The sequence below is a fragment of the Staurois parvus genome, unplaced genomic scaffold (genome assembly GCF_062004578.1).
Source record: "Staurois parvus isolate SC_StPar_1 unplaced genomic scaffold, SC_StPar_1.0 ptg000010l, whole genome shotgun sequence".
Taxonomy (NCBI): domain Eukaryota; kingdom Metazoa; phylum Chordata; class Amphibia; order Anura; family Ranidae; genus Staurois; species Staurois parvus.
In genome coordinates, this window is record NW_028317806.1 from 554,787 (window position 1) to 577,148 (window position 22,362).

General features: G+C 43.6%; 1 protein-coding gene and 1 long non-coding RNA gene across 3 annotated transcripts in view; one reads left to right on the top strand and one right to left on the bottom strand.

The window, feature by feature from the left end:
• The window catches only part of LOC149474187 (uncharacterized), a 232,509-nt gene that overhangs the window by 124,180 nt on the left and 85,967 nt on the right, over positions 1–22,362 (bottom strand). The gene's annotated exons all lie outside the window — the stretch shown is intronic.
• LOC149474188 (shaker-related potassium channel tsha2-like) lies at positions 5,094–8,274 on the top strand. Its single transcript, XM_089669858.1, has one exon. The coding sequence runs from the start codon at positions 5,602–5,604 to the stop codon at positions 7,045–7,047; it is 1,446 nt and encodes a 481-aa protein (XP_089525984.1). The 5' UTR covers positions 5,094–5,601; the 3' UTR covers positions 7,048–8,274.

Below are 22,362 nucleotides of genomic sequence, written 5' to 3' on the forward strand. Positions count from 1 at the left end.
CCAATGATGGGGCACTATTCCTCCCACTGACACCAATGATGGGGCACTATTCCTCCCACTGACATCAATGATGGGGCACTATTCCTCCCACTGGTGTGCATTGGAAGAGGGGTAGTCTTATACGGCGAGTATAGCCCAAACACTACATTTTAGCAGGAAAAGTAGGGGGGTCGTCTTATACGCCCAGTCGTCTTATACGCCGGCAAATACGGTAAATAGAGTCCATATGTGTGTAATTTAATTTCAGTATAAATACAGCTGTTCTGTGAAGCCCTCAGAAGTTTGTTAGAGAACGTTAGTGAACAAACAGCATCACGAAGTCCAAGGAACACACCATACAGGTCAGGGATAAAGTTGTGGAGAAGTTTAAAGCAGGGTTAGGTTATAAAATCTAAAGCTTTGAACGTTTCATGGAGCACTGTTCAATCCATCATCCAAAAATGGAAAGAGTATTGCACAACTGCAAACCTACCAAGACATGGCCGCGCACCTACCGTATTTTTCGCTCCATAAGACGCACTTTTTTCCCCCCAAAATAGGGGGGGAAATGTCAGTGCGTCTTATGGAGCGAATATAAAGCGGCCGGTCCGGTATTTCTGCCGCCACCATGTCAGAATACCGGGCCGGCCGCTCAGCTGTTCTCTCCTGCAAGGCCTTACCTGTTCTTCGCTCCAGCTCTGCACAGTCTTCCCGCGCTGGCTTCTGTGACAGCCGGGTGCCCACTGCGCATGCGCTGTGCTTTGTGAATGGTCCAGTGTTTTCTGGGACACATGACAGGTCCCAGAAGGCTCCGGGCCATTCACAAAGCGCAGCGCTTCTCGCGCATGCGCAGTGGGCACCTGGCTGTCACAGACGCCGGCGCAGGAAGAAGAGGGAAAGACAACGCCGCAGAAGTGGGAGCGGGTACCTGTCAAATTCAGGTACCCGCTCTCCCTCCCTCCCCAAAGGTCAGCAGTCTCTGGTCATCTCCTGCACTGTCTGCAGTCTATGGTCATCCCCTGCACTGTCTGCAGTCTCTGGTCATCTATACTGTGTCCCTGGTATTTTCCCTGTACTATGTCCGCAGTCTCTGGTCATCTCCTGTATTATGTCCGCAGTCTCTGGTCATCCCTGTACTGTGTCCGCAGTCTCTGGTCATCTCCTGTACTGTGTCCGCAGTCTCTGGTCATCTCCTGTACCGTGTCCGCAGTCTCTGGTCATCTCCTGTACTGTGTCCGCAGTCTCTGGTCATCTCCTGTACCGTGTCCGCAGTCTCTGGTCATCTCCTGTACTGTGTCCGCAGTCTCTGGTCATCCCCTGCACTGTCTGCAGTCTCTGGTCATCTGTACTATGTCCACAGTCTCTGGTCATTCCCTGTACTGTGTCCACAGTCTCTGGTCATCTCCTGTACTGTGTCCGCAGTCTCTGGTCATCTCCTGTACTGTATCCGCAGTCTCTGGTCATTCCCTGTACTATGTCTGCAGTCCATTGGTTCAGAATATTTTCTTGTTTTTCGCCTCTAAAACCTAGGTGCGTCTTATGGTCAGGTGTGTCTTATGGAGCGAAAAATACGGTAAATAGATAGGTCGTGCAAGGAGAGCATTAATCAGAGAAGCAGCAAAGAGGCCCATGGTAACTCTGGAGGAGCTGCAGAGATCCACAGCTCAGGTGGGAGAATCTGTCCTCAGGACAACTATTAGTGGTGCCTTTATGGAAGAGTGTCAAGAAGAAAGACATTGTTGAAAGAAAGCCATAAATCCTTTTTGCAGTTTGCGAGACGCCATGTTGGAGACACAACAAACATGTAGAAGAAGGTGCTCTGATCAGATGAGACCAAAATTTAACTTTTTGGACTAAAAGCAAAACACCATGGGGTTTATTTACTAAAGCTGGTTCACTCAGAATCTCGTGCCTTCTGCATGGAAACCAATCAGCTTCCAGGTTTTATTGCAAAAGCCTAATTGAACAAGCTGAGGTTAGAAACTGATTTGCTACCATGCTCAGGTGTGCGAGATTCTGAGTGAACCAGCTTTAGTAACTCTCCCCCCTATGTCTGGCGGAAAACTAACACTGAACATCACCCTGAACATACCATTCCCACCGTGAAACATGGTGGTGGCAGCATTATGTTGTGGGAATGATTTTCTTCAGCAGGGACAGGGAAGCTGGTCAGAGTTGATGGGAAGATGGATGGAGTCAAATACAGGCAATCTTAGAAGAAAACCTGTTATAGTCTGCAAAAGGCTTGAGACTGGGGTGGAGGTTCACCTTTCAGCAGGACAACAACCCTAAACATACAGCCAGAGCTACAATGGAATGGTTAGATCAAATCATATTTATGTGCTACTTTGTGTCGGTCTATCACATAAAATCCCAATAAAATACATTTCCGTTTTTGGCTGTAACATGACAAAATGTGAACAATTTCAAGGGGTATGAATACTTTTTCAAAGCACTGTATATTATTATTATTATACAGTATTATACAGCATTTTCTCTAAAAAATAGGTGCAGGAACTCCCCCCTTCTGAGTCACTTCTTATCTCTGCCCCCCCCCCTACTCACCTCCCAGTACGGCTCCTTTTAGAGAATACAGAGCCAAGTATAATTTTGTAGTGCTAAATAATTTGTATGTAATTTGTTAATGATAACAAGAAAAACAGAAAAATATATTCCCCCACAGCCAGCAACAATAGATCTCCCCAGCAACAATATATTCCTGCAGCAACAATGGACCCTCAAAACAAAACACCACCCAGTCAACAATAGACCCAAGCAGTTACAAACAAATCTCCCAGCAGCCAGTATCAGTAGACTCTCCAGCATCCAGCAACAATCGACAATAGACTACTCCCTCAATAGTAGATCCCTTCCAGCAATAATTGACCCCCATCAACAATAGATCCCCCACCAACAATAGATCCCCACAAAAAATAGATCCCCTTCAGTGACAATAGATCCCCCAGCAGGCAGAAGCAATAGGTCCTCCAGCAAACCCCAGCACCCCTTGCCGTCACATACATTCAATGCTGGAGGTGTTCCTCCATGTTCCCGCCGAAAAAAAAGCCATATATATATATATATATATATACACACACACAAACTGTATTTATTTTTTAAACCTCCCTCTTCAAAATGATCTAGAGCAGTGGTGTCAAACTGGTGGCCCTTCAGCTGTTGCAGAACTACATGTCCCATGAGGCATTGCAAAGCTGAGAGTTACAAGCATGACTGCCACAGGCAGAGGCATGATGAGACTTGTAGTTCTGTAACAGCTGGAGGGCTACTAGTTTTGCCTTGATCTGTTGGATTGATTTTTGCCACATCTGGAAGAAATTGGTTTTGCTTCCCTAAAAACTGCCAAGTGTGTGTGTCAGAATAAGGCAGAGCACACATGGGCAATTTTATGGCAATGTTACCATGCTACTAAAATAGTCTACAATTAACTGCTTCCTACTGCTACAGGGCGGCAGGGCTGCGCAATATTGCGTATATATGTGATTTTGTATTTCTGGGTAGGGGGCGCGCGCATGCCACGTGCACGCCCTACCTGCGCCACCTTTGGCGGCTTCAGCTGTCAATCACTGGGTCCCGGCCGGCGATTCTCTGCCGGCACCTGGCGATCGCCGAGTATCACTGATGGGGGAGAGGTCTGTATGTAAACAATACAGATCTCTCCCCTGTCAGCTCCAGCACACTGCTTTACAGTAAAGCCTGCTTACACAGAAACATACAGCACACAGTTAACCCTTTGATCGCCCCAGATGTTAACCTCTTCCTGCCCAGTGTCATTAGTACAGTGTCAGTGCTTTTTATTAGCACTGATTACTGTATTGGTGTCACTGGGGATGTCAGTGACACCAAGTCCGTTCCCCCCAGTGTCAGAATAAGTTGCTGATCGCCAGCATTACTAGTAAAAATTAAAAAAAAAATTCCAGTATATATACCGCCGTTTGAAAACGTTTTAACTTTCATGTAAACCAATTAATTAACCTCTTCCTGCCCAGTGCCATTAGTACAGTGTCAGTGCTTTTTATTAGCACTGATCACTGTATTGGTGTCACTGGGGATTTCAGTGACAGTTAGTTAGTGTCAGAATGCCCGAAGCAGTCCCGCTATAAGTCGCTGATAGTAGTATAAAATATATAAAAATAAAAATTTCAGTTTATATACTGCCATTTGTAGACACTATAACTTTCACATAAATCGATTAATTTACACGTATTGGATTTTTGTAGCAAAATACATTTTGGCCTAAATTTATGACGAAATTTGATTTTTTTAAATTTTTTTACTGGATATGTTTTATAGCAAAAAGTAAAAAATATAGTGTTTTTTTTTTCAAAATTGTCGGTCATTTTTTGTTCATAGCGCAAAAAATAATAAACGCACAGGCGACCAAATACCACCAAAAGAGAGCTCCATTTCTGGGAAAAAAGGACATACATTTAATTTGGGTGCAGCGTTACACGACCGCGCAATTGTCAGTTAAAGTAAGGCAGTGCCATATCGCAAAAAACGGCCTGGGGGGGTAAATCCTCTGGAGGGCAAGTGATCGCCACACATACGGCTGCATGTAGAAGAGATCAATCCAAAAAAATTTGTAGCGAATAATCACTCCAACATGCTACACTCCATTTATTTAATACAGGCAATTATATAGCACAGAAAATTGACTTAGCACTCTACGTAATCTGTTCCCTATGTGTAGTGATCGACCGCTAATTACTTGCGATTAATTGTACACAATTTTAGCATCGTCATGCTATCATTTGCAGTGTGCACAGGCTGTTTGGAATTATTACAGATGACTTGTAGTTTTTTTTTATTATTATTATTTTTTTCTGTCTATGGCCAGCAGTAGGCTTGGTTGTGCAAGAGGTTCTGCAGCAGCTGAGGTTGTGCAGCCTTGCTGATTTTGATTGGCAGCTCACCCCTCTTTTTGGAGGACCCTGTGCCTGGCATCTGGGGACCCTCTGATTACCACTCTGAAGCCATAATCAGTCAAAAAAGGAAAGGCATAGGGAGCCGTGCAGGGAGGTGGGGGATCGGTGACAAGGGAGGCTTGGCAAGCAGCTCAATCAGAGGTGGCTGCTTGTCGTGTGACACACCCCCTGTGTTATTGGGTGCCTGGACGTCAGAGAGCTCCTGGGGAGGGCGAGAGACTGGATGTGCTCCGAGCTCAGTGACAGCCAGCTCGCTGGAAGCGCACGGCGACTCGAGCACAGTCAACAAGCGCACAGACCGACAATCAACAGATTGCGATGACATTGCCTGGAAGCCATCAGTGAGGAGGAGATCTGGGTGCAGCCAAGGATAGGATGGCAGCAACAGGGTGACTGCCAGCGCAGCAATGCCCATCCGAGCCAGATGTGGTGGGCTCACCATCGCGGGAACGCTGAGGAGGATGCACAGCAGCAGAGGAGCTGTCAATCATCCAAGGAGAGGTGCCTAGACCCAGAGAAGCATCTGATCACTGGGGTGCGGCTGCTCAGGGGGCTCATCTTCACCCATCCAGCAGCAGAGGTGGGTGCCCAGTGGCTAAGGGTGTGATCACCTTGATAAAAGGCAGAGGTGGGGGTCCAAGAGGGGGAGAGGACTCCATTACCAAAAGCTGGAGACATGACTGTGGTCTCAGGAGAGAACGTAGACGAGACCCTGGTGTCTCTCAGCGCCCTGGGGCAAGAGGGCTATGACCCCGAGAGGGCCACTCAGGACTGCTGCGAGAGGGTGGTCATCAATATCTCAGGGCTCCGCTTTGAGACCCAGCTCAGGACTCTTGCTCAGTTCCCCCAGACCCTGTTGGGGGACCCCAGGAAGAGGATGCGCTTCTTCGACCCCCTGCGGAATGAGTACTTTTTTGATCGCAATCGCCCATGCTTTGACGCCATATTATATTATTACCAGTCTGGGGGCCGGCTCCGCAGACCTGTTAACGTCCCCGTGGACATTTTCTTGGAAGAGATCAAGTTCTACGAACTGGGTGAGGAAGTCATTGAGATCTTTCGAGATGATGAAGGGTTCATTAAAGAGGAAGAGAAACCCTTGCCGGAAAATGACTTTCAGAGGCAGGTTTGGCTGCTTTTTGAGTATCCTGAAAGTTCAGGACCTGCCAGAGGCATTGCTATTGTCTCTGTATTGATAATTCTGATTTCCATAGTTATATTTTGCCTGGAGACGCTTCCTGAGTTCAGGGAAGAGACGAAACACACAGGTGAGCACCTGATGGCCAATGGAACCCAGTCCGCAAAAGACAGCCCCTTCACTGACCCTTTCTTCCTTATTGAGACTCTTTGCATTATTTGGTTTTCCTTTGAGCTCCTGGTCAGGTTTTTTGCCTGTCCCAGCAAGCCTGCTTTCTTCAAGAACATGATGAATGTCATTGATATTGTGGCCATTATCCCTTATTTCATTACCTTGGGCACAGAGCTGGCAGAACAGCAAGGTAGCAATGGGCAACAAGCCATGTCCTTGGCTATACTGAGGGTAATCCGCTTGGTGAGGGTCTTCAGGATATTCAAGCTATCCAGGCATTCCAAAGGGCTCCAAATCCTGGGCAAAACCCTGCAAGCCAGTATGAGGGAATTGGGTCTTCTCATATTTTTCCTCTTCATTGGAGTCATTTTGTTCTCCAGTGCTGTCTACTTTGCAGAGACTGATGACCCAGATTCTCTCTTCACCAGCATCCCGGATGCCTTCTGGTGGGCTGTGGTCTCCATGACCACAGTAGGCTATGGTGACATGTATCCGTTGACCATTGGCGGCAAGATAGTAGGTTCTTTGTGTGCTATAGCTGGCGTGCTAACCATCGCCCTCCCAGTCCCTGTCATTGTCTCCAATTTTAACTACTTCTACCACAGAGAAACTGACCATGAAGAGCAGTCCCAGTACACCCATGTCACCTGTGGACAGCAGCCCTCTTCGTTTGGAGACCTAAAAAAGAGTGAAAGCAAACAGTCCTTTAACAAATCAGATTACATGGAGTCAGAAGACCTAGAGGATGCCAAATTTTCTCACTTTACCACCAACCAACACTATACTGAACAAAAAAAGTTAACTGAGGTATGACCTCTTTGGTAAGTTCCTCAAACTGTTCGTCAAAGCTAGAAGGTCTTGATGTTAACGACCTCATTAATAGTGCTGGCCATGTAGAAGAGGGTCATCAATGCACAGTGGATAGTTAAGCATATACAGTAGAGAATGAAAATCCTAGCTGTAAGGTTGTCTTAGATTTACTATATTGCTAGTGTTTAACCAACTGTGAAGATTGCTGGGTTGTATTAAAAAAAAAAAAAAAGTCGGTACATCATCTATGGCTCTGCACATGGTGAAGGTGACTTTGTAACCTAGTTCAAACAATTACCTCCAAGCAAATGCCCCCTTTGCGTGGTCTGTAAGTGGCTTCTTGTGAGGACTATTTATTCGACAATGTGTTTCCATCAGTGTTTCCCAAGGATTATTACACCGCGCAGTAGCTGGGAAATGCCATCCTGTAGGAATCACACACTAGCACATTATTAACATGGCATAAGCTGCTACGGATAGATTTTTGCAACAGTGCCATTCAATGACAAGAACTCAATAACACAGTGTTCTTTGGGGACTTAGAGGAGACACAAGGGCTGCAGAAGACCAGCTGTTGTGGAGCAGTGACGAAAAGTTAAGAACGCATTTCCTATTTTATTTTTTTTATTTTTGGCTTGGCTTTTGATCTGCCATTTATCCTTATTTATTTGCACAAACAAGGGAGATAAAAATTCCAATTGTCTCCGAAATGGAAATATCAGTGTTATCATAACAAAGCCAATACAGAGGGAACCTGAAGATTCCCAATTTTGACTAAGCAACTGGTCCTTATTTTGTCACCTCTGTGTACAAACATCTGCAGTTTTTGCACGTTCTCTTAATTTGTTTACATCATTGCCTTGCGTGGCATTTTTTTTAACCCTTTGGCTGCTAGGGATTCCTGCAAAACAATCCTCTTGGAAAAAAAGGGTTAATTTTGTTTAGCCATTTTTTTTAATTTTAACCAAATATTTTCCTTATCTGTAAGTGCCTTCATGTGTAATGTCAGAATTTTGGGTTGTGTATATTTTATTATTATTATTATCATTTTTTTGCATTGACAAGACTTTTGACCAGATGATTAAAATATATCAGTGGTTAAGATGAACCTTTATCAAGGGATCAGAGGTCATCAGGCTGGAAATGAAATCATACTGTGCTCTCAGTGGATTATGTTGCATGAATGTTATAGTAGCCATACATGCACTTAAATATATTATTTTTCATTAATGGCTGTCTATAGGCTTCGGTTATTTGATTGCCCTATTGAGTCATTGCTTGAATTCTGGTGGTGTACAGGTTACCTTGTCAATAAGTGTGATGTTTTGTACTCGCTGACATTGCACAGTACCAGGACACTATGGTCACACAAGAGCTTTTCATGGGTTATGAGATCAAATTGTCTTCTGCCAAAAATACTACCGGTCTGACAGCAGCAAAGCCTATCCAATTGAGTTCAATCATCTGCATTTCCTATTGAGTTCCATCATCTGCTTCAATGAATAATTTTCATGCTGTTGTTTTCATTTTACGTTCACCAGCATAAAATGCTTTTCGTGTGACCTTGCCATCAAAGCTTTGTTAAAAGAATATGTAAACCCTGTCGCCAAAATCTCATATTCTTTCACATGTTCATGCAAGTGTTTTTAAATCGGCAGCTTTCATTAGAATAATACCTGGTGATGCTGCTATGGAGGTCCAGGTCCAGACACTGTTAAAAGGTGACAACCCTCTGTCTTTGTTTACCAATTGTGCTCCTGCATTGTCACCCTGTAGCATAGGTTTCCAATGGAGACTACAAGTGGCAGTTTCAAAACACAATACAGGCAATGGTCCACTGTTGACTCCATCAGAAAACCTGCCCTGAGTAATGGCTGCAAAATATCAGCAAAACCAAGATGCAAGAATGGATGTAAAAAAAGTTTTTGTTTACAAAAAATGAAATTTTTTATGATACGCAGGGGATGATTTACTGGTGCACTCAGAATCTGGTGCAGCTGTGCATGGTAGCCAATCAGCTGCTAACTTCAGACAGTTCAACTAATGCAGGCCATCGATGGTTTCAACATCGGCCGATTTTTCGTCCGAAAAACGAAACATCGTTCGTTCTGTAATCCAATGTTGCCACCAATGATTTTGAAAATTGGCTGTTTTTCACAAATTTTCCAGCATGCCCGATAAACGAAATTAGGAGGAACCACGAAAATTGGCCGATGCCATTGCCCCACTAACAGTGCGAAAATCGGCCGATTATTCTTTTGCACGAAAAATTGGCCGATTTTCGAACTGTCTATGGCCTGCACAAGCTTTCACAAAAACCTGGACGCTTATTGGTTACTGTGCTCAGCTGCGCCAGATTCTGTGTCACCAGCTTTACTAAATCTCCCCCACAGTGTTTTAACAAGCTATATATCTTTCAGTTGGGGTTTCCATCCACCTTAGAGTGGTATTAAACACAAAAGCAAACATTTATTATATTGCAGTTTATAGCTTACCAATTCTTAGATGTGGCAGCTGCATTAGTTTTCTTTTGTATGCTTTCTTTCACTTCACCTGTGATCCAGCCAGTAAGTCTGTTGCTATTCCAAAGAACAAGCTCTCTTTCAGATCTAGCAGTTAGAGCACCCTTTCTCAAACTTTTCAACATGGAGGAACCATTGAAATAAGTTTTGGGTCTCAGGGAACTCCTGCTAAATGTTACTATACCCACAACTCATGATTAGTGTGATGGTCAGTGGGAAGAATGCTTCTCATGTTTGTGGTCATTTAGAAGAATTACCCCCTTACAGATAATTAAAAAGAACAATGGTGTCAGTGGGAGCTTATCTGAGAGGCAGAAAGTGCTCATCGCTCTAGGAACCCCTAGCAATCTCTAGAGGAACCCCGAGTTAAAGGGTTGACACAAAACTATTCACCACTGACAGGTATGCTTACAATGATTAGTTTTTATTTATGTAAAACCTTTTTTTCAAAAGAAAAAAAAATGTTTGCTGTAACTGCTTATTTGTTAGTGTATTGAAATCTGCTAGTACATCTAAAACTAATCTCCCCCCTAGACCAGCCTTTCTCAACCTTTTCAATACAGAGGAACCCTTTCTAGTCTCAGGGAACCATTGCTAAGAATTACTATATCTACAACTCAGGATACATTAGGGTGATGGTCAGTGGGAAGAATGCTCCTCATGTTTGTGGCCACTGGGAAGAATTACCCCATTACAGATAGCTAAAAAGATCAATGGTGTCAGTGGGAACTTATTTGAGAGGCTGAAATTGATCGTTGCTCAAGGAACCCCTAGCAACCTCTGGAGCAGGGGTCTCCAAACTTTCTAAACAAAGGGCCAGTTTACTGTCCTTTGGACTTTAGGGGAGCTGGACCGTGGCCATTGGGAGTATAAAAGGTCCTGACGTCAGTTGGAAAAAACAATGCCCCATTTTTGGTGTCATTGGCAGGGATTGTGCTTCATCATTGGTGTCACTTGGCCCCATTGTTAGTGTCACTGGGAGAAATTGGGCCACGATGTTGTTGTCAATTGGAGGAATTGTGCCTCTTCATTGGTGTCAGTGGGGGGAATTATGCCCCATTGCTGGTATCAGTGGATGAAATAGTGCCCCAAGGGCTGGATAAAAGCAAGCAAAGGGCCTCATCTGGGCCCCGGGCCGCAGTTTGAAGACCACTGCTCTGGAGGAACCCTGGATGAGAAACCATGCCCTAGACTGACAATGTCTGCTGTCCAGAGGTGCCCCTGTGCTCCTTCATCTGCAGTGGGGGACAGACTAATACAGGTGTGTTACTGCCCAGATCACCAGGTGAAAACAGAGGGGGAAAAAAAGCCTAAAAACGAAAACTAATGCAGCCACCACACCTAATGATTGGTAATCTGCAATATATTATATTTTTTGGTTTTGTGTTTATTAACACTTTACAGATGAGCTCTACCCAGAACAAATATTTTAGCTCTACATAAATAACATGATGGCATCTGATAGCTCTCAGGGACTCCAGTGGTGAGATCACATCTTCATAATATGCAGTTCTGCTCATGTGTTACCGCCATCGCAAAGTCAAATGATAATGTCATTTCTTGATGGACTCTATATAATGTAAAAACAAATCTCTTGGGAGTTCTGCCGCTACATGCCTCATAACTCGCTGAGAAGGGAAATAGGGACACCCTTTAGCGCAATATATGGAAGTAAAGGACAAACCTTCACCATGTTCCAGATAATGCATACAATTTAGGTGTTTAGAGACAAACCTTTTTTCTTTTTTGGTTAGGTAATGGCTATTTCCCAAGTAAAGGGATATCCCTCTTGGTCAGCTGTCATCAAAACAGGAAGATTTCTTTTCACCTGTTCTGGTGACAACTAAAACATTTTGGACTTCCCATCGCTTTCTCTACCAAAGACAGCGGTCACCAGGCAAAATTGTGTTGGTGAATTTATGGGCTGATAAAAGAGCAAAATAGCAACACAGCGACTTTTTCACAGGCTTGCAATCGCTAAATATTTGAATGGCATTGCATTCACATACTGATGGATTTGATGCTTGTTCAGTGAAAACAAATGTCATCCAGATCTCCCAACATCATTGTTGTAACCTGAGGATTAATCTGGGGAGGACATATTTTTTTAAATAAAAGCAGTAATAAACCCAAAAACCAAAATGTATTAAATTGGAGCTTACTAGTTCTTAGATATGGTAGCTGTATATGATTTCTATTTTGAGGCTTATTTCTTTTATTTTCTCCTGGTGATCCAGCTAGTAAGACCTCGTTCACACAAGGTGAAAAATGCTGTACCCCATGCAGGACCGTTCACAGGGATGCACAGGTGTTCTGTGCAATGTGATTTCCGAGTGTGTGCGGATGCATGTTCCTGATCTCACACTGGGACGCACACCCACAACATCGATGTCATATTGGGACACAGCGGCTGTGTCTGTGCGCCCGCTCTGTCCCAGTTGACATCGATGGACTGTCTGCCTAGGTATGCATGGAACACCTGTGCATTCCCATGTGTGTAAACACAGCTCTGCATAGGTGTATGGTATAGTATGGCCTATTTCAGGTGCGGTCAACCCTCTGATGTGGCCGCAACCTCAAACCAGGGAAGTGCATGCTCAGAGTCAGCAATTTGTTGATCAAGATCTGGGTTTGCCACCCTCACCATCCCAGAGCATCACAGTGCATGGAGCTGCACTGAGCCATAGCCTTTATTATATCATGTGGGTTTAGCGCACCACACCTGCAGGATATAATAGAAGTCGAAGGCTATGTACCGCTAACCCCTAGGAAAGCTGCAGGTGCAATGGGCTGCACCTGCGGGGCAGGTAAATCACAACACATCAGTTTGAAAGCAGCCTTAAAGGCGGCTCAGGATAGTAAGGACTTGTTTACATTTGCAGTTTAGGGGGCGGTAAAACCCAATAGTTATTATTATTACTATTATTATAAAGGATTTATATAGCGCCAACAGTTTTCTCAGCGCTTTACAATATAACGGGAGACAATACAGCAACAATACAGTTCAATACAACAGGGATAGGAGGGCCCTGCTCCTCGGAGCTTACAATCTAGGAGGGAGGGGCTAGTGCTACAAAAGGTAGTAACTGTGGGGGGTGGACTGGTTGGAAGAGTAGAAGATTCCAGTATTAGCTGAGGGCAGGATAGGCTTCCCTGAAGAGACAGGTTTTCAGAGATCGCCTAAAAGTGAGCAGAGTAGGCGATAGTCTGATAAATTGGGGTAGAGAATTCCAGAGGATGGGGGAAGCTCTGGAGAAGTCCTGGAGATGAGCATGGGAGGAGGAGACAAGGAAGCTAGAGAGCAGGAGGTCGTGCGAGGAGCGGAGAGTACGGTTTGGGTGATATTTGGAGACAGGATTGGTGATGTAATTTGGGGCAGAGTTATAAATGGCTTTATACGTTATTGTTAAAGTTTTGAGTTGTATCCGTTGGGCAATGGGAAGCCAGTGGAGGGATTGGCAGAGAGGGGTGGCTGATACAGTTGAGATGAGTTGGATTGAGATGTGTTTTTAACATCCCCCCTCCCTCCAGTTACTGGTGCAATGATGACTCCACCATATGCTCCTTAGGGCCTATGCAGCCTTCCTGTCATTCTGTTTTACAATTGGACAAGAGAGGTGGCAGGGACAGCATATACAGGAACCAATCTTCTCTATTTTCCTCCTGCAACTGCTGAAAGCTGGCTTCTCCTCTCCCTCCACTCCATTCAGCGGCTGCAGGTAGAAAATGTTCATTATGCCACTCAAAATTCTGAACCATTTAATTTCATTGTGGCCTGTGGCCAGTTACCAATCTCTTCAAAAGGTTGAGCACCCCTGTGAACGAAGCCGTAGGCTAACCATACACTATACAATTTTCTGTCCAATTTCTGCCCAGTTTCCTTTAGATTTACCTTCAACTATGTAGTGCAAGGGCTGTCTAATTGGATACAATTGAAAGTTTTGTTTAGGTTTGACCTCCTATTATATGGTTTTTGGTAAATCCAAAGCAAAAATCTCAAGACAATTGTATAATGTATGGCCAGCCTTAGTCTGTTATTTTTCAACTTACTTTAATAGACTAAGCTGTCCAGACAAAGTAGCAGTTAGAGGGTTGGGACATACTATTTAACACTGGCAGGGGTGCTTACAATGATCAGCTTTAATTCATTTATGTAAAACCTTTATCCCAAAAGGAACAGACTTTGCTATAACTGCTTGCTTATAAAGTGTTAGCTGGAGTTTGGCTTCAATTTGTATAAAGCCGGCCAATACATGGATTGAAATTCAGGCGGTTCAGCAGGAACTGGCCAAACTTTGATCCAGCATGGGCAGGGTGGTTGCACAGTAGTCGATCTACCGATGAACTTCAGTACAACTGTCCTGTTGGAAAATGTCTGCTTGATCAGCACTGGAAGAATCCCCCATCCACATTGAATGTGTGGATGGGGGAGCAGGTAATTTTTTTTGTTCAACCCCCTGGTTGCACGAAAAGAATATGAATCATCAATGGACTGCCAAATCTACCTCCCCCCAATAATACTGCTGTCCAAAGGTGTCTGCTTTACTACTTCATCCAGAGTGGTGGCACTCTAAAGTTGGCCATAAACTTATCAGCTATTTTGATCAGCCAAGGGCTGTGGATTCCCTCATTCACACATTGAATGTGGATAGAGGAATCCTCCCTACTGTGTCATTGTATTCTGGCAACTGGGACTCCTCTTCCATTAGGATATATTGATCAGCGCTGTGAAACAAAAATTTCCAACAAGCCTGTTCGAGAGGAGTCTGTCCTTAGATGGACCGCTCTCGAAAGCGAAAGGCTGTAGATGGACTGAAATTCATCCGGTCCCTGCTGAACTGGCCAAATTTCAATCCATCTATGGCAAGCTTAAGACAAGGCATATGTTACTGGCCTACAAAAAAGAAAAAACTAATGTAGCCACCACAGCTAAGGATTTGTAAGCTGCAATATATTACACTTTTGTTTTTGGGTTTATTAATGCTTTAAATTGGGTTGACAGGGCACAAATTAGCAAGACTAATTTAAAAAGTGGATGCTGCACTATTCAAAAAATGAAACCTTATACCAAAAATATATTTTAGTAAACACCCCACAGGGCACTAAACAAATAAGTATTAATAGTGGCAGATAAAATATTCACTTAAGCATAATGAACCTGCAGTGATGTAAATGAATAAAACAATGAAAAATCCCCAAAAAGAAATAAAAATATAAACATAAACACCTGGTTGTCAATAAAATGTGTAAAAAGCAACTGAGCAATAAAAATATCCAGAGTATTGCATAAATAAATAAATAAATAAAATAACCAGCAAATTAGCTTGTGAAATTATCAAAATGACTGAAAATAGTGCTTAATAATGACAAATTACTTGAATGTGCCATAAAAATCAACTGAATCTTCAAAGTGAAATCGCATAATATTCATAAATTCCCAATATGTGCAATAAAACAAAATCTTCAGTAATCTGTGAATCCACCAGTGAACACCGCTTGTGCTCCTCCACCAGGTAGCATTCGCACTCTCCTCCAACTCTGACCCATAAAGGGTCATTCATGCTTTAACCCCTGGTTCACATATATGCGGCTGGGCGGACCGCATTTTGCGCGGGCACGAGAGCCCATTCATTTGAATAGACTCCCGTGACACGCAGGGAAGAAGTCCCTGCACATCTTTGGAAAACACAGCCCCCACAGGAACCTCTGTTTCCAGTACGATTGCATTTTCCTGTGCAGGCGGTGTTGCGGAGTGCCATTAGAACTAATGGCACCTGCCCACGGGTCCACAGTTCTCTGTGCGAGTGGTGCGGCTGCACGGATTTTCATGCGGATCCGCAGCAGCACCACCCGCACAGATGTGAACCTAGCCTACATAAATACACTCAGCGGTATTATCCTTGGACGTCCCCTCTGTGATGCTTCAAAGGTATCCTCTCTTATGGACCATGCATGAGAGAACAATGAGCTTCCCATAGTGTAATATGTTCTTAATTTATTAAAGATAATCCATATAAAACTACTCACATACAAGCATGTGTAACTTCCAATGGTAGAGATGGTGTATCAAGATGGCAGCTGCCATCTCAAACCTGAAATGACATCATCACGCTTTCACCCGACACGTTGAATCACGAATTATGTGACTTCCTGGAATTTGTCACTATTAAGCACTATTTTCAGTCATTTTGATAATTTCACAAGCTAATTGTCTAGTTATTTTATTTATTTATGCAATACTCGGGATATTTTTATTGCTCAGTCACTTTTTGCACATGTTGTTGGCAGTCGGGTGTTTATGTTTATATTTTTATTTATTTTCCGGGATTTTTCATTGTTTTATTCATTTACATCACTGCAGGTTCATTATGCTTATGTGAATATTTTATCTGTCACTATTAGTACTTATTTGATTAGTGCTTTTTGGTGGGGTGCTTACTAAAATATATTTTTGCTATAAGGTTTCATTTTTTGAGTAGGCCAGCATCAATTTTTTTAAATTAATATGTGTAGAAACATTATTAGGTGCTTGCTACAACTCATACACGGAGGGTGGTTACTGGCAGTGCAGAAGGATTTATTTTAATTTTGTCTATTTAAAATGAGCAAGACTGCAACTTTTTTACAGGTTTGCGATCACTATTAATTCAGATGACATTGCATTTATATACATGCGAATTTGATGCTTGCACATTGAATGGAAATGTTATCCAGATAATCCAATGTCATTGTTGGGACCATTGTTTTGTCTACATTGGCTATAGAATTATCAGAAGCCCAGTAGCTGGTCGTTTCATCTCCTGGACTTGGAGCTGGACCATAGCTGTCACAGACAATTGGTTCCAGGCTGGCAGGGGCCTGCAAGAGCTGCTGAGACTGGCCGCATTTTCACACTGCCCTGGGGTGAATAGCTCATATCCCAGCACCATTTTAAAGCAAAGGCTGGGATTCAAGTGGTTAAAATGTAAGAAAAGAAGAAAACACACCTATTACTGTTTATACGATGTGTCTACATCACAGTAATAAAAATGGAGGCTTTGCAGGTTGGATGAAAACGTAAATGCAGTAAAAATGCTTTTGGCAGTTAAATTGTACACGTCTATGCATCGGATCTGAAAGCGTTTAAGGATAAATGAGGGACTGAGAGTTTTAACTCTTAAAGTAACCTTGTCAGGGTCATTCGTAAATAGTAGAATATCTGCAATAAAAGAAGCTCTTTACTTACCTTTCCAGCAGCCCATTTATTGAAATGGTGCCTCTTCAGTTTTTGCCAGCCACTGCAAATCCGCCATATTTTTGGGTGTGTGGAGTACCAGCTTCTCCATCTCACGCTGTGGTTTCTCCCACTGGCTCCTACATCACTAAAGTAGGCAAGAGCCAATGAAAGGAACCATTGCATTCAGTCAGGGAAATAGGTATTCCATCTATCTGATCGATGGTCACTTTAAAAGGATCAGTTGGTTACTGAGATGGGAGGATGACTTATGTGATTTAGAAGTTGTAGGGTTAGGTCCCTTTCACGCAAATGTCCTGAATGGATCCGCCTGTCCGTTTTTCAGTTGGACGTGTTCAGAACCTCCATTTGCCTCTATGGAGCGATGGGTGTAAATGGACGTGTCTGCTTACACCTACATCCAATCCGATCTGCAAAAACAGACAGATGGGGACCCTTTTCCCTTCTGTCCAATGGATCAGATGAGATGGCAGTCAGGTGTATACAGACAGGCAGTCCTTTTACATCCGACCGCCAATAGAGGAGATCAGGCTGTTTCGTGTCCTCTCTGCATAATTGAAGCCGAGCGGACACGGACCTGTCATCCACCTGCTCGGGGATCAGCAGACAGATCCCCTGCTGAGCAAGTGGGTCACAGGTGGAGTCCGCCCCATGTGAAAGGGCTTCATTCAACACATTGTTGCTCTGTCAAAGCTCAAATATCTGTTTAGGCCGGGTATTGTTAACTCACCCATTGGATTTGAATCTCAGGGACTATGCTCAAGGCCCTATACACACTTGAGTATTTTATAGCGCTGCTTGCCCTTCTGTGGGCCCGGGACTGGCATAGCCTCCGCTCATCTCCCCTTCTTTTTGCTGACTCGGAAGGGATGTGCAAAAAGTCAATCTGGGAGCCCCTGTCAGTTTCCCTGGCCTTATGTATTGCAATGATACCTGCACTGCACTATATTCAGTGACGCACAGGGGAGGCAAAGTCTCATTAAAGAGAACTAATCACCAAAAACTCATCACATTTTGTTACTTATGTGATCAAAAAAAAAGTTAAGTAAAAAAAATTTTTGTTTTTTATTTGTAAAAAATAAAGTTACACCCAGCATATAACCCCCCCAAAAAATGTTGTATGCCCCCTACCCCCACATATACGAATGTAACAGCATGCGTCAGGGGAGCTTACACATGAAAACATTGACAGAGATACACATGTCACATACCGCCTCGTACGGCAGAGTGAGAGCAATATTTCCAGCTCCAGACCTCCTCCACAATGCTAAACTGATGACCTATAGGGGGCCTTTAAAGTGTTGCCTGTAGAAAATACAGGGTACTGAAATTTGTTGCCATTTCAAAGGTGCACGCAAATTTAAGGTTTGACATATTAAGTATTTATTTACTCAGTGCAACCTCATCTTTTAAACTTTACCAAAAAAAGAAGCAATTTATTGCGTTTGTGTGCACTAAAATTAACTTTAGCATCGTTTTTACTGAAGTTTTCCTTTGTGGTAATATTGTGCGTCATAAAAAAATTGGAACTACTATTATTTTATTCTCTAGGGCAGGGCTTGAATAAGCCGCTCGCCAAATGCGAGGAGAAATTCCTCTGTGGCGAGCGGTGAGCACAGATGAAGCATGGAGCGACTGCACCTGCGCTCCAAGCCCCATTGTGAAGCCGAGTTCTGGTTTACAACCTCCGGTTTCCGGCTTCTGCTGCACCGCCACCGAGGGAATAGGTGCAGGAGAGGTCCGCTCTCCTCCGCTGAGAGGAGACACCCTCTCCACCGCCGCGGGGGACTCAGGGGGACAGGAGGAATGTATACAACATGTCCTATCACTATAATGGAGTTCAGGGGAGCTGGGATATACATTACTCAGTATACCAGCTCCCCTGTACTCCATTATAGTGATATGACATGTATACAGTAATCATTACTGTATACATGTCATATCACTATAATGGAGTACAGGGGAGCTGGGATATACATTACTGTATACATGTCATATCACTATAATGGAGTACAGGGGAGCTGGGATATACATTACTGTATACATGTCATATCACTATAATGGAGTACAGGGGAGATGGGATATACATTACTGTATATATGTCATATCACTATAATGGAGTACAGGGGAGCTGGGATATACATTACTGTATACATGTCATATCACTATAATGGAGTACAGGGGAGCTGGGATATACATTACTGTATATATGTCATATCACTATAATGGAGTACAGGGGAGCTGGGATATACATTACTGTATGCATGTCATATCACTATAATGGAGTACAGGGGAGGGGGGATATACATTACTGTATGCATGTCATATCGCTATAATGGAGTACAGGGGAGCTGGGATATACATTACTGTATGCATGTCATATCACTATAATGGAGTACAGGGGAGGGGGGATATACATTACTGTATGCATGTCATATCGCTATAATGGAGTACAGGGGAGCTGGGATATACATTACTGTATACATGTCATATCGCTATAATGGAGTACAGGGGAGCTGGGATATACATTACTGTGTACACGTCATATCACTATAATGGAGTACAGGGGAGCTGGGATATACATTACTGTATACACGTCATATCACTATAATGGAGTACAGGGGAGCTGGGATATACATTACTGTATACATGTCATATCGCTATAATGGAGTACAGGGGAGCTGGGATATACATTACTGTGTACACGTCATATCACTATAATGGAGTACAGGGGAGCTGGGATATACATTACTGTATACATGTCATATCACTATAATGGAGTACAGGGGAGGGGGGATATACATTACTGTATGCATGTCATATCGCTATAATGGAGTACAGGGGAGCTGGGATATACATTACTGTATGCATGTCATATCACTATAATGGAGTACAGGGGAGGGGGGATATACATTACTGTATGCATGTCATATCGCTATAATGGAGTACAGGGGAGCTGGGATATACATTACTGTATACTGTATACATGTCATATCGCTATAATGGAGTACAGGGGAGCTGGGATATACATTACTGTATACATGTCATATCGCTATAATGGAGTACAGGGGAGCTGGGATATACATTACTGTGTACACGTCATATCACTATAATGGAGTACAGGGGAGCTGGGATATACATTACTGTATACACGTCATATCACTATAATGGAGTACAGGGGAGCTGGGATATACATTACTGTATACATGTCATATCGCTATAATGGAGTACAGGGGAGCTGGGATATACATTACTGTGTACACGTCATATCACTATAATGGAGTACAGGGGAGCTGGGATATACATTACTGTATACATGTCATATCACTATAATGGAGTACAGGGGAGCTGGGATATACATTACTGTATACATATCATATCACTATAATGGAGTACAGGGGAGCTGGGATATACATTACTGTATACATATCATATCACTATAATGGAGTACAGGGGAGCTGGGATATACATACTGTATACATGTCATATCACTATAATGGAGTACAGGGGAGCTGGGATATACATTACTGTATACATGTCATATCACTATAATGGAGTACTGGGGAGCTGGGATATACATACTGTATACATGTCATATCACTATAATGGAGTACAGGGGAGCTGGGATATACATTACTGTGTACAGTGTTATATTTTGGACTATTTATTCTGAAGAAAAATGTAATTTCATAAGCTTTAGGGGGCGTGGTTGGGGGCGGACCTGGGCAAGGTTGGGTGGGGCAACTGGTGGAGAGTAGGTTTTGTGACTGGCTAGTAAGTCTGGATGTGAAATTTTAACCCCTGCTCTAGGGTATCTGCTTTCAGAAAACATATGATGTTTTGGGGATCTATGCAATCTTAACCTCTTGGTGCCGGCGCCTCCCGGCCCTTTAAGAGTTTCAGAAGCCGGGAGGTGGGGCTGGGTTTTAGGGTCACGTGACCACTGTAATTCGCCGTCATGGTGGTCACATGATCGGAACAGGTCCCGATCGAAAGGGGAGATCTGGACCTTTCCGGGAGTAGCGGACATACGCGCCGGGAACGCGCAGGGCGCACGCTCTCAGCACATATGCATTATTTAATTGCATGAAAACATGCAGCCACTCGGCGTCAATGCCCAGACGCCGAGAGGCCGCATATTTGTGTGCGATCAGCATCAAGGGGTTAAGATTTTGCCAGCAGATCTCCGGCCAATGATTTATGGCTGAGACCTGCTGATCAGCTGTGTCTAATCACAGCACAGAGTCCTGTGTTTACAATCAACACAGGGCTCATACACAAAACAGTGATCTGGTTGTTTCTTCTCCCTGCAAAGCATAGATGTGAATGTGTCTCATGGAAAACCATGTTAAATTGGCTGTAGCGTGTTTCTGCAGAAAGCACCAAAAAACACATAGGTGTGAACCAGGCCTAAGGGAGCATATGATTCTCTCCTGTTTCCCTTAGATGACACCATTGCTGCATAGCAATAGGCTTTGTGAACATCCACACTTGTGGCAGGGGGAGAGTCATTAGACTTGTGCTCAAAGTGATGAATACTAGGAGCTTACACAAGGTCACTGTGGAGGACACTAGTGGATATGTTTCCTGATCCAGATAAGCCTGATCTAGATCCAGCCTAAAGTACTCATTTTGAAGCAATGCACTGAAAACATATCACACTATATAATTTAAAAATGTATTTCAATAATAACAAAACTAAACTAACTCATTGACATAGCACCAGCATATTCCATAGCGCTGTCAACACAATGTTTCTGTTCTCAAAGGAAGTGTTTGTGATTTGTTACTTACCAGGGGCTGACTGACAACTCATGGGGCCCCCGGGCAATAGGGGATCATGGGGCCCCTGTGTCCTTGCCCAAACTCAAAAAAGCCTATGAAAAAGGTACCAGGGGTATCTCATGGGGCCCCCTACTTACCCCGGGCCCTTGGGCAGTGCCCGAGTTTCCAAGTGGTCAGTCCGCCCCTGTTACTTACAGACTCAGCTTAGGTTTTTATATTTAGTAGAAATTCTAGAGATGAATCTGTGTTTGCGCACTTCAATGCGTGTCAATGACAATTTTAGTGCCAATGATCAATATGATGTTAGTTGCACGGGTGCTCTGCTTTCCAGAAAGTATATGGTTAATGGGTTTTCAAGTTAGGAATGTATGTTTTGTTTAGAAAAATGGAAAATTTGCACCAGTAATGTGGAGTGAGAAAAATGAGCTGGTTTGTGGCAGCTAAACAGTTAAAGCCCAGCTTTAGCCCCCCCCCCCCTTATTCCCTGCCTCCCTTTTTTGAAGCACTCCCCTGACAACTTCTTACCTTTTTTTTCCATTTTTTTTTATACGTGCCTATAGTCTGGTTTTGTGACATCACACTTCCTCCACCAGTGGTGGCCAGGTCCAAAATAATAATTATGTGACATCCCTCTCTGCTGCATTTTTTGTGAACCCAGGGAATCTTGATGATGTACCCCCAGGCGGTGGGTCCTTGACGCCCTGGGATCACAGGAAGTGGGAAAAAGACAATGGATGTAATTCAATCCATAGGATAGGTGTTGGATCACAGAGCAGT

What these genes read in the sequence shown, in the direction of transcription:
- LOC149474188 (XM_089669858.1), top strand. Translation starts at nt 5,602, where the DNA reads ATGACTGTGGTCTCAGGAGAGAACGTAGACGAGACCCTGGTGTCTCTC.